The following is a 12,138-nucleotide window of genomic DNA, read 5'->3' as shown; positions in this document are numbered from 1 at the left end:
GAATTTGTCTTAGAAGCAGCTCGGGTACTCACCTGGTCAATGATATTAGTATCAGCAGAGAACCGATTGAGAATCAGTCCCAGAGGTGTGGTATCAAAGAACCTAGACAGGGAAGAGATCAAAGAGTATGGTGATGTGGATGCCCAGGACCAGAAGCACCACTGAGGGACATCTAGAGTCTTGAAAATGGCTATTTTCTTCTTTAAACTTCCACACTTCAACTTTTAAATGTATGTTTTTATTAACTACATGCATAGGGACGAGAGATCGCTACATTTCTTTTTTACCTTATTGGCCCAAGAATGATCTTATTCAGGAGATTGTAGTGGAGGTTCTTGGCAGCTGTGAGGCCCATCCATTCTACAGTGAGGGAGGTGACGAGGCAAAGGAAGATGCCCGCTCCGCAGAGAATGCTAAATCCAGCCACGTAGAAAGTCTAGGAAGAGGCAGCATGGGAAGTTGACATGAAATGATCATCTGGGCTTTTCCTAACTAGAGACAAAACATCACAATAAGACAGCTTGTCAACATCCTGTCCTGCTTGCGTTTATACAGCTGAAGACATGTGGCAGGTACCTAGGGCAGTGTCCCCTTCAGGTCAGTCCCACAGGATAGGCAGCCCCCACTTGCTTTTTCTGCCTGCAAGTTCTGGCCTAAGGACTGCAAGATCAATGTATCTTTCAGGCTGGGGACAGACTCTTGGTTTTTCTACATTGTCAAGCTCATGCTTCCCATCCTTGATCACAGAATGACTGCTCCATATATTGATCCAGAATTGAAAATCATCAGAATAACAAGATCACCTTTGTATGTGTTTAACATTTAATATAAGATAGTAACATACATTACATGCAAAACAAATATTGAACTCCTTGACTCTGTATCTAAATGTTATGCTGAAATGCTTCTGAAGGTGGCTCAGCAGTTAAGAGTGCTTGCTGCTCTTCCAGAGCACAAGTGTTCAGTTCCCAGAACCCACATTGGGTGGGTCACAACTGCCTATGGCTCCTTTTCTGGCCTCCATGGGCACTGCGCTCACGTGCACCGTACCTACACACAGACGCCTAAAATATAGTATATAATTATGTAATAAATAAAATAATGTAAGCAAGTATTTAAAATGATTAAAAACAATCAGAAACATCATGTCTAACATTGTTGGCAGTTTACCCTGTTTTAGGTAGTTCCCTCATTGCTAACGTTCTGAACTTGCAGCAAACTCCTCTAGCCTCTGGATGTTAGCTGACTTCAGCAGAGGGCCTCTGTTTCTGGGAGCATCGTACCTGGTCAGATTTCCCAGTGTGGTTTATACTGTACTCGGATGTCCATGTAGCCAGCCAGTAGTCTATGGCCACAATCACTGAGTGCTTCAAGAGCTTGGAGAAGATCATGAGGAAGAGTAAGAAAAAGCCTCCTGAAGTGAGGTACCACCAACAGGTTTTCCAGGGCATCTTCGTCCTGAGCCTCATTACGGTTGACATGTTATCATCCTCGTCTTCCTCCTCTTCTTCCTCTGCACATTCACACACACAACAAACCTGTGTAAGCTTCAGATAGGCACCAGATACGTTTTCTTTTCTAACAAGAATATGCATAGCCATATTTAAGTTTACAGAAGACTTAGCTTTGGAAATTTTAAATAGTTTAAGTGGCATACTTCAGTTATTTAAATATATATATATATATATATATATATATATATATGTTGGAAATGGTCAGAAATGGTGGCATGCTCCTGTAATCCCAGCACTTGGGAGGCAGAGGCAGGAAGATCTGAAGTTCAAGGCCAGCCCCAGCTACAGGCTACGCAGGGAGATCCAGTCAAAAGAGAAAGGGGAAGAAAGGAAGAAATGGAGGAAATGAGGAAGGAAGAAAGAAGAAAGGAAGAAGGAAGGAAGGAAATAGAGATAAAAGGTGAATGAATGAAGAATGAATGAACAAGTATAAAATTTCACATATAGATCATATATGTGGAATATAGACCATATAGACCATACAGTAATTTCCAGACACTTAAGTTAGTGGTGGAATTGTGTTGCCAATGAAAACATGCTCCTGGTTTGCAAACATCTAATCAATGGCTTTCTGAACTTGGTAATCTGCACGAGGAGAAAGGCGGCTGTGGAATTTGTGTCTACCCTAGAAGCACCAATCCATAGTTTCTCTGTCCTGCTTTCAATGTGGTCATGGAGTGATGGGGAAGGTCCTTCTGTGCATGTTTATCTTATTGGTTGCCGAATAAAGCACCGTTCAGCCAATGAGGCAGAATGATTGGTGGGACTAGGAGTCGAGGAGGATTCTGGGAAATGTAGTAAAGAAGTCTTGTGATTCCAGGCAGGAAGTGACATAGCAGGCAAACTCAGAATATAAGCAGGGACAAGCTGGAAATTGTCCTCTTCCTCCTGCTCTCTTCTCTAGAGCTGCCATGTAAGCCCGAAAAGAGAGGACACATGCCACCGGCGTCCTCGATCAGATAAGTCTTTATAAATATATAGATTATGGCTATGGTTGATATTTAAGACAAAGCAAGCATATAAGAAATCCTAATCATTGGCCAGCAGCATTGTACCTAATATAAGTCTCTGTGTGTTATTTGGGGCCCTAATGCGGCGGGCAGAACTCAGATGGCTTGGCAGAAAGATTTATCGTTACATTGGAGGAGAGCTATCAAGACGGAACATTCCAGAAGGCAGAGCTGATGCCCACATGAGTCAATGGGCAGTGTTATCCTATCAAAAGTTTAAGCCACTTAGAGACTGCAAGACTGATTATTGCAGGCATATTCTCCACCGTTACTACAGGGAAGCTTCCAATTTTCTTCTCAGCGTGGCTTATTGTCTGCATGTCCCATTGACTGTCGGGTCTCCTTCTCCAGAGGCATCTTGTACTACACCTAAGTTGTGTGTACACATACTACTGTAACTGTTATAGTCACAAAGCTGTAGATTGGAAGGACAGACAATCTTTTGTCTGTAAATCATCAGACCAAAGGGATCCTGTGTGGATGTGAGGAAAAGACAGCCCATTACCAGCACTTCCATTTCAACTGGATGCTGGACAGGACTGAGTCGTGGAAGAGCTTCTCTTTGGGAGGACTATGTCCTCTGTCTCATAAGTATGGGAACAGAAATGTGCATGATAAAAAATGGTAGACACTTAAAAGACTTGGAGCTGCCTCCCTAGTATCTACCCTCCACGTCCACACCACATGAAAGTTCCGTTATTCATGGTGGCTGGGCAAACACAATGGGTGTTCACTTTCTTGGTACCTAATCTGTCCATGTCATGAGCTGCTCAGCTGTAAGTAGAAACATACATAGAATGTATGCTGCTTTAAGTTCCAATCCCTTAAGTTTAAGGGATAGGAGACATTCTTTTTCTCCCTTCTCCCCTCCCTGGTGCTTTCAGAATGTTAGGACCCGGGACAGCAACTGTCTTGGGTGGTAGTGCATCTGCAGTTACCTCACATGAACACCTCCCCCCAAGGTCACCCTCCCTGCCCTAAGGTCGGGACAGCCACTGTCCTTGATGGTAGTGCATCACATGAACGCCCCCCCCCAAGGCAAGTGCTTTATTTTCACATGTAAGGAGGATTAACCCGGCAAGCCAGAGCAGACTCAGTTTCTGCAGTGATCAATTCTCATCTCCAACAAGTGAGACTTATGATAATTGACTACAGTTCTACATCCAAAACACACCAGTGGTTTAGAATTCCAGAAGCCTGGTTCTGCTCACAGAAAAAAGAAAAAGCTTCAAAACTGAGAATTGAAATGAAAGAAATTCATCCTTCATGCAGATTTTTTTTAACTTCATAAACATTCATTGGTGTTTTCTGCCTTCACATCATAATGTTCCCTATTTCTTAGTTGGCCAGTGGAAAGGAAACAGTCAATAAAAACTACACAGAAAACAAAGCATAATGAATGCATTTATTCTATGAACTTCAGTGATTTATTTTAAAACTTGGTGACTCATGTCAAGACAATGTGATGATTTTAAGTGTGCTTTTGAACTTGTAGTATATCTTTTTTTGCTTCTTCAAAATACAGTATTAGATGTGAAAAACTGGAGTGAAATACGGGCTCTCTACCATCTTCATTCTTCATCAGTGTGCTACGGAAACCACATGCATGACTCAAATATAGGGACTGCCTTTCCTAGGTTTCCATGTATTGTGGTTTAAAGAATCAATATCTTAGTAACAACCTGATCCACTCATTCTATTAGGCTTTTCCAATTCTTCTGTTTTCAGATCCCTGTTTTTGTCTTTCCACTCTCTTTGACACACAGTATGACTGCATAGACACCCACTGAGCGTGCCCCTCACAGGGGCCTGCTGTTGAGGGACATAAGTCTTACATTGACTCTATCACATTCAATATGCATTTAGTTTGTGAAACTAGGCCTTGTGAAGAGTGTGTGTATGGCACACTTACAAATCAATTTCCTGAGAAAACCCCTCATGACAGACTAATCTATATGAATGTTTCAGATAAAGAAAAAAGGAAAAAAAACTTGCCTTCATCTTCATCTTCCATCTGTGCTTTGGCCTCCCTTGAGTACATAGCTCTTCGGAGAGTCTTCCTCTCTAATGTTGTTTGGTCTGCTTCCATGTCCTGTGGATAAAAATACGTTCTCACTGAAGGACCTTCTGTCTGAGCATGGTTTGGCTTACCAATTAATGACATGCTGAGTGATTTTATACCAGGTCCAAGCTCTCTGCTCACTCTAGACACACAGGATTCCTGTCACAGAAGCTGTTATAGAAATTGTGCTGGAGATTTATAGACAAGACTTCTGTGCTCAGACTTGTAGGGCCATAGGAAGCCAGAAGGAGCTACAACATCAGGGACCGAAGCCTTCAAACACAGCACTACCCCTGAGACAACCTGTGTTCCCATCTATTTCAAACACAGTTTTTTAACCTGAGGATTCACTTATGTTAAATTTCTTCTTTTAAAAACATCCAAGTTAGCCGGGCATTGGTGGCGCACGCATTTAATCCCAGCACCTGGGAGGCAGAGGCAGGCAGATCTCTGTGAGTTCGAGACCAGCCTGGTCTACAAGAGCTAGTTCCAGGATAGGCTCCAGAGCCACAGAGAAACTCTGTCTTGAAAAAAGCAAAAAAAAAAAAAAAAAAAAAAAAAAAAAAAAAAAAAAAAAAAAAAAAAAAAAAAGAGCACAAAACAACAACAACAAAAAAAACATCTAAGCTAGGCATGATGACAAATGCCTGTCACCTCAGCCCTCAGAAGGCTTAGGGCAGGTGAATTACTGGACATTCCAGGCCAGCATGAACTATACAGGGAGATTCCATCTCAAGAAAGAAACAGAAACCTCATGTATTTCTGGGTTGGGTAAACTGCACCATGCATCCACTATGACCATAAATGAGTAAATCAAGATGGATTCCCTTAGCCTGTCACTGAGGGAGCTGTACACGGGACTTCAGTGTCACCAGAGGAAACAGGTCATTTAGGAAAAATAAGCAATAGGGTCCTTCCATGCCCAGGAGACTTAGAGGACACTGTAGGGAAGGGATATACAGAAAAAGAAAGAAAAGCACAAAATGGCATTGGCATGTGTTCAGGGTTGGGTGAACTTGTCATTGTCATTGGAAAAAGGAAGGGTTCCATCTTGTTCATCCCCCAGCCTCAGAACTGGGGTGGCAGGATTGGCTAAGTTCCATTGTGTATTAAACCTGGTGCTGGGGAACAGTCCCCTGCCTCTGGAAGGGCACCCAATGGGCAATCCAAGCAAGCCGGCTAGAACCATGGGAGGTGACAGTAGCCACCAGTGTCCCCCCCCCCAAGTGTGTCCCAATACATCCAAAATCAAACACAAACAAGCAGACAACAGAACACAATTTGGTGGTTCCATCAACAAGCAGTAAACTTGGTCATCAGCCCCTACGAATTTGTTTTCTTAACCTCATGTAGTAGGTGTTATTTAGAAGGCTCACCATTCTAGAAAGTTTCTGGATTCATGGGTGGAAGAGGGGCAGCAATCCCCAGCACAGCTTTCATTCCCAGAGATGTCACAAAGACAAGAGAGGCTAGTGTTGCCTAAGGGTGTGAAGACCTGCGAGTGTCAATGACAAAGACCTCTCTCTTTTGGGAATGATGGGATGGAATAGAACAAACCCAGACAGAAAAGTGCATTTAGTTCTTTGCTGGATCCCTTAATATTATGTGTGAGCCCAACTTTACTTTGAAAAAAAAAAAAAAAAAAAAAAAAAAAAAAAAAAAAACTAAGGCAAATGTTCTTGAAAGTAAATTTTCATAAATAAGCTAATAACTGGATAAGTATTTGAAATTGTGTTGGTGCCTTGGTTAAGTAAATACAAATTCAGTTTCATTCACTCAGTGAATATTTACAAGATCTATCCAAGATGAAAGTAGCACCAAACCAGAGTTCTCAGCCGCATGAATTAGCCAAACACGGGATCTCCTCACTGCAATTTTCATGGTCATTTTTTGGCACAGCCTGTCATTCTTTCCCCTTAATTCACACTGACGGTTCGTTCTGAAGCCCTTTGCTAGGGCTTTGACTGACATTTTGTCTCACGTTCTTTCTGCACTCACTCCATTTGCTCTTCATATCTGAGCGAGGCTTCCTCAGCACTGCTGAGCTTGGGCCAGACAGCCGCTTTGGGGGTCCTCGTTTATGGCAGCAGCAGCAGCAGCAGCAGCAGCAGCAGCAGCAACTCTGTCTTTTCTTTTGTCCACAGCATCCATAGGCCACCCCCAGCCTCAACTCTGATGAACACAAATGTCTCCTAATGTGGTCAAATGTCTGCCAAGAAGCAGAATTCACTCTGGAGAATAGGTGACATTCTGTCCTGACATAGAACGATCAAAATGAGAGCTAAAGCTGTCTCTGTAGAATCCTTCCGCAAGGTACTCCAGGTGTGTGTGTGTGTGTGTGTGTGTGTGTGTGTGTGTGTGTGTGTGTGTGCACATTTGTGTGTGAGTGTGTGTGTGTGTGTGTGTGCACATTTGTGTGTGAGTGTGTGTGTGTGTGTGTGCACATTTGTGTGAGAGTGCATTCATGGACAGGTCAGGGGTCATCACTTGCTTTCCCCTATTGCTGTCTCCCTTGTTGTTTTGAGGCAGGGACTTTCTTTGAACTTGGAGCTCACCCGTTTGGTTAGACTAGCTGAGCAGCAAGCCCCAAGGATCCTCCTGAGCTCTGGATTACACACACACACACACACACACACACACACACACACACACACACACACACGCTTATGTCTGGCTTTTAACATGAATTCTAGGAGTTAAAACTCGGGTTCTCATATTTGAAAAGCAAGCATCTTACCGCCTACCTGGCCCTGTGGCAGAATCTCTCTCCAGCTTCAGAAGGGAATTCCAGGCAGGTGCTGGATTCCAATGGCTTCCCCTGACCTCCATTCTACTTCCAGGCTCTGCCTTAGCTTGTCCACATCCCTCGTGCTTAATAGATACGCTACTCTCTGTCTTTGATTAGGAAGTTGTGCTCCCTCAAGTAATCACGTCATCTCTAAATGCAACTGAATAGACTTTCTTCCTGGCTTATCCCACTCAGCCGACTATGCGCTCTCTTTCTCTCTCTCTCTCTCTGTCTCTCTTTCTTTCTTTCTTTCTTTCTTTCTTTCTTTCTTTCTTTCTCTCTCTCCCTCTCTCTCTCCCCTCTGTTTTGTTTCCAGATCCTTCTTTCCAAAGGAAATGATAAACTGTCCTGCCCTGAAACTGACGTCATATGATGTCACGCTGGCACTTGGTCACCAAAGGTTGTCAGTTGGAGTCCCCTCAGGGTGCTCCTCACCAGCTCTCGCCCTCACACACCTTTTCCTTGGGCATTGACACTGCACACTGTGATACACTCCCTCACACCCTACGTCCATCGATGATCCTGTCATCCCTCCTGTTCTCTGTGGAGATTTCCTGGGGGCGGGTGCTTTTGAGATCTTTAGAAACTCACAGGGCAGAGAAACTTTGAGAAGTGTGTGACTTTTTTTTTTACTTTAATTTTTAAAGCTCATTCCTGGCCATTGCACTGAATTCTGGACATCTCCCAGGCCAAACCCCAAAGCAAAAGTTCTCAAAGATTTGAAAATTCAATTTCCTGTTTCTTTTTCCAGTCACAAATTGAAGTGACTCTGGTTTCCAAGTCTATTAGAGTAGTCTATTAGTGTGTCATTTAGTATGGCTGCAGTGTGGTACAGCCACCCTGGATGTGGACATGGTTTTTAATCCTATCAGTACACTAATGCGTGCCATACAGCTGACTTCTCTATGCTCCAGATTTCTGTAAAAGTGAGAAAATACTGTCTGTGTTTCCTCACTGTGAGAGTATTAAGAAAGTCTGTGGAGTATAAAGAAGATAAAAATAGTGTGTCTTTCCTTCTGTTAAGTTCCATGCCCCATTAGGCTTATTCCAGACACACCCAGTGACTCCATCCAGAGCTCACAGCTTTGCCTTCTCTCAAAGACACCTCGGCTTTTGTCTTGACTGTGGTTGTCTGACTGTAGGCAATGCATGAAAATGATCTTACCACACGTGAGAAAAGAGGAGATTAATCAGCAAAATAAGGAGAGCCTCAAGCTCATTCAACTTGTAGCTACACACATAATTCCAAATGGTTCAGAGCCAAAACTCAGGTAACACTTCATCCAAAAGACAGCATAAGGTAGGACAGGCCAGGGCATGGGGAGGTAGCTCCGTGGGGAAGAGTGCTTGCTGCACAAACAGGAAAGCCTAAGCCTGAATCTTAGCACCCATATAAAAAGCCAGGGCTGTCCATTCACACCTGGAACCCCAGCATTATGTGTGGGTGGTGGAGACAGGAACAATGATGGTGTGTATTGTCATCAGCCTAGATTCAGGTTCAGCGAGAGACCCTCTCTCAAGGGAATAATACAGAGAGAGACAGAACATGACATTGAATTGCTCCTCCAGTCCTGACACATGTGCCAGTCTCTACACACACACACACACACACACACCATCCATGCAATACACACTGGAATACAATAAACAAACAAGCAAATAATTAACAAATAAATAGTAAAATGTGATGGGGGTGTCTTCTGTATATATGTTTCTCTTACTGGTTAATGAATAAAGCACTGTTCAGCCAATGAGGCAAAAATGACAGGTGGGACTAGGAGACAAGGAGGATTCTGGAATGTGTAAGCAGAGAGGAGTCATCTTGTGATCCCCAGAAGAGAGGAGGAGAGTCAGGTGTTCTCCGGCAAGATAAGACCACACGGAAATACACAGATTAGTAGTTATGGGTTAGTAATTTAGACAGAGCTAGCTAATAAGAAGCCCAAGCCATTGGCCAATGGTATTATAATTAATATAAGTCTCTGAGTGTTCATTTGGGGTGACTCAGCTGTGGGACCAGGCTGGCAGAAAGAGTGCTGGTAACAAAAATATAGTAGGCTCAAAGTAGCCTGTTCAATAACTGTATGCAAAGACACAATTATCTTGAGCTTCAGAAGACAGCTGTCACATTTCTACTTACTACACAGAACGTTGTGACCCTTCTTACCTTTTCTAATTCTTGATCCTGTCGATTCATGAGAGTTTTCCAGTGCTCGTAAAGCTCCACGTCTTTGGTCTGAATGTCCTTCAAAGTCCCTTCTCTTAACACACTCCCATCCTTCATGGCTATGATCTAAGGAAAGAGTTGCATGAGGAGAAACATAGCAGAACCTGGAAGTGGCCAAACAACCGAATGTTGTCTCAGGCAGTCTTTCTTGGTGTCTCCAAGACAGGACTGTAACACAAACACGGGAAATCTCACCCAGTCCGCGTGTGTCAGGTACTGCAGCTTGTGAGTCACAAGAACAACCGTCCTCTTGTCATCTTGGAGAAACTTCAGAATTCCTTCCTGCATCAAGTGGTCACTGAGGTGGATGTCCAGGGCAGAGAATGGGTCGTCCTGCAGCGCAGAGAGTTGGAAGAGAGATGAGCCGACCCCATGCTCGGCTCTGCTAAAAATGCTCAAAGAGCCAATTTTAAAAAATGAGAAAAAGAAACATGACCCGGGCTTTCAGTGAAGAACTGGGGGTGGTGGAACATGTCTTCTTTGCTTTATTTATTTCTTTGTCGTTCTCCTGCTTGTTTAATATGTGAACTGGTGTCTACATATGGGCGCAAGGGTGGAGTGGCTGGATTCCTATTCCATCAGCTCCACATACTGGGGTACATACTCACATATGTAGAAATTATAACTCTGAAAGAATTTAGCACAATCCTGTTGTCTATATGCATAAGCCTGATTAATTAGAAGTGAAATAAAGCAATTGTATTTAGAAGTTAGAGTCAGTGTATATGTACAGCCACTACAGAGAGTAATACAATTAGCTCAATATGTATCCACCATTGAATTATTCTCCACTCAATAAACAGAAACAATAAGTGATCATTTTATTAAAGTATTAAGAACAATCTTATGAAGAATAAACATGAGTAAAGTAATTAAACAGTTACCTTTTTAGATATCCTAGTCACAGAGAGATGGGTAAATTCATGAATACCCTAGATGGCTTTTATGGAAATACATTTAGTAACTGATATGAGCCCACATTAGTTTATTTAAACCATATAAATACAGGGATGTTCTAGATAATGGAATAGTTAACAAGACAATTCTCATTTTACATGTATGTATATATGTGTGTATAGAGATGCCTAACATACAGGTATAAATATATGTTTATATGTTATCTGGGTTTATGAATTTATTGTAGAAAGTAATGAGTGAAATTGATCAGTGACAATTTTCTGGAAGACTATAACATATTTTTACATGATATTGAAATGTTTTGAAGTTATTCTGAACTTTTGGGTCATTTTTATGAATATCAACTATTTCTAAGACATTCCATGAAGTAGAGCATCTAAGAGGTTAATCTGGGGGCTGGGGAGATGGCTCAGTGGTTAAGAGCACTGACTGCTCCTCCAGAGGTCCTGAGTTCAATTCCCAGCAACCACATGGTGGCTCACAACCATCCATTATAAGATCTGGTGCCCTCTTCTGGTGTGCAGATGTACATGGAAGCAGAATGTTGTATACATAATAAATAAATAAAATCTTTTAAAAAAAAAAGAGGTTAATCTGTCTTCCTGCTGCTCAATAACTTGCTTTTTAAAATTGTAGCATTTTTAAAAATGAAGCGTGCCTTTAATCCCAGCACTCAGGAAGCAGAGGATCTCCGTGAGTTCGAGGCCAGCCTGGTCTACAGAGCAAGTTCCAGGCCAGGTTCTAAAGCTACAGAAAAAAAAAAAAACATGCCTCAATAAACAAACAAAAACAAATAAAAAATTGTCACAGATGGATCTGGAGAGATGGCTCAGGGGTCAAGAGCCCTGGCTGCTTTTCTTGAAGACAGATTACTTAAAAATGACAGTTTGTGTAGCAATATAAATCATTCTAAGATACACTGTTCCCATGCTGGTAGTAAAAAAAAAAAAAAAAAAAAAAAAAGACTCAAGCACTCTTTCAGGACACCACTGGCAGGGTTTACCTTCTCCCAGCAGTGATGCTACAAGAATTCAATTGCAAGGTTTACCAGGCAACCACTGGTTTTGCAACTTCAGATAACTATTACAGGGATAAATTGATTGCTTTTGACACACTTCTGCTTCTGGTTTCTGTAAGAACAAGGGTGTCTTTTGTTATGCAGGCCAAATATCCCTAATCATTTGCATAATAAATTTTTCATAGGGAAAAAGATACAAATTAGAAATGAGATTTTACAATAACTCAGGTCAATTTTCCACACAATTCTGAATTGAGATGTCATTAGACAGCAAACAGAGTGCTTGTAAATGAGAGAGCTGAAAGGTAGTTAAAATCAAGAGCTCTCCAAGAAAGGAGATACCAAAATAGAGGGAGACAGCTAAGTTTACAGAGAAATCAGGCACTAGGGAAATGTCTGGAGATCTACAAAGATGACACCAGCCTACAATCTAAGCAACAGAGGAGAGGCTACCATAAATGCCCTCTCCTGATAATGAGATTGATAACTAACTTATATGCCATTCTATAGCCTTCATCCAGCAGCTGGTGGAAGTAGAAGCAGACACCCACAGCTAAACACTGAACTGAACTGGAATCCAGATGCAGAGAAGGAGGAGTGA

At 42.2% G+C, this 12,138-nt stretch overlaps 1 protein-coding gene across 6 annotated transcripts in view; it reads right to left on the bottom strand.

Moving 5' to 3' along the window:
• Window positions 1–12,138, bottom strand: part of Abcc9 (ATP binding cassette subfamily C member 9) — a 107,086-nt gene that overhangs the window by 31,863 nt on the left and 63,085 nt on the right. For all 6 annotated transcript variants that reach the window (XM_035448659.1, XM_035448661.1, XM_035448658.1 and 3 more), the window contains 6 exons: window positions 9,797–9,934; window positions 9,542–9,667; window positions 4,520–4,616; window positions 1,284–1,513; window positions 288–436; window positions 33–102 (listed from right to left, as the gene is read on the bottom strand). In XM_035448659.1, the coding sequence (XP_035304550.1) occupies window positions 33–102; window positions 288–436; window positions 1,284–1,513; window positions 4,520–4,616; window positions 9,542–9,667; window positions 9,797–9,934 (810 nt within the window). The remainder of the gene's footprint in view (window positions 1–32; window positions 103–287; window positions 437–1,283; window positions 1,514–4,519; window positions 4,617–9,541; window positions 9,668–9,796; window positions 9,935–12,138) is intronic.

Source organism: Cricetulus griseus, chromosome 8 (assembly GCF_003668045.3).
Source record: "Cricetulus griseus strain 17A/GY chromosome 8, alternate assembly CriGri-PICRH-1.0, whole genome shotgun sequence".
NCBI lineage: Eukaryota > Metazoa > Chordata > Mammalia > Rodentia > Cricetidae > Cricetulus > Cricetulus griseus.
The sequence above is the reverse complement of the archived record's forward strand: the minus strand, read 5'-3'. Positions and strand labels throughout refer to the sequence as shown.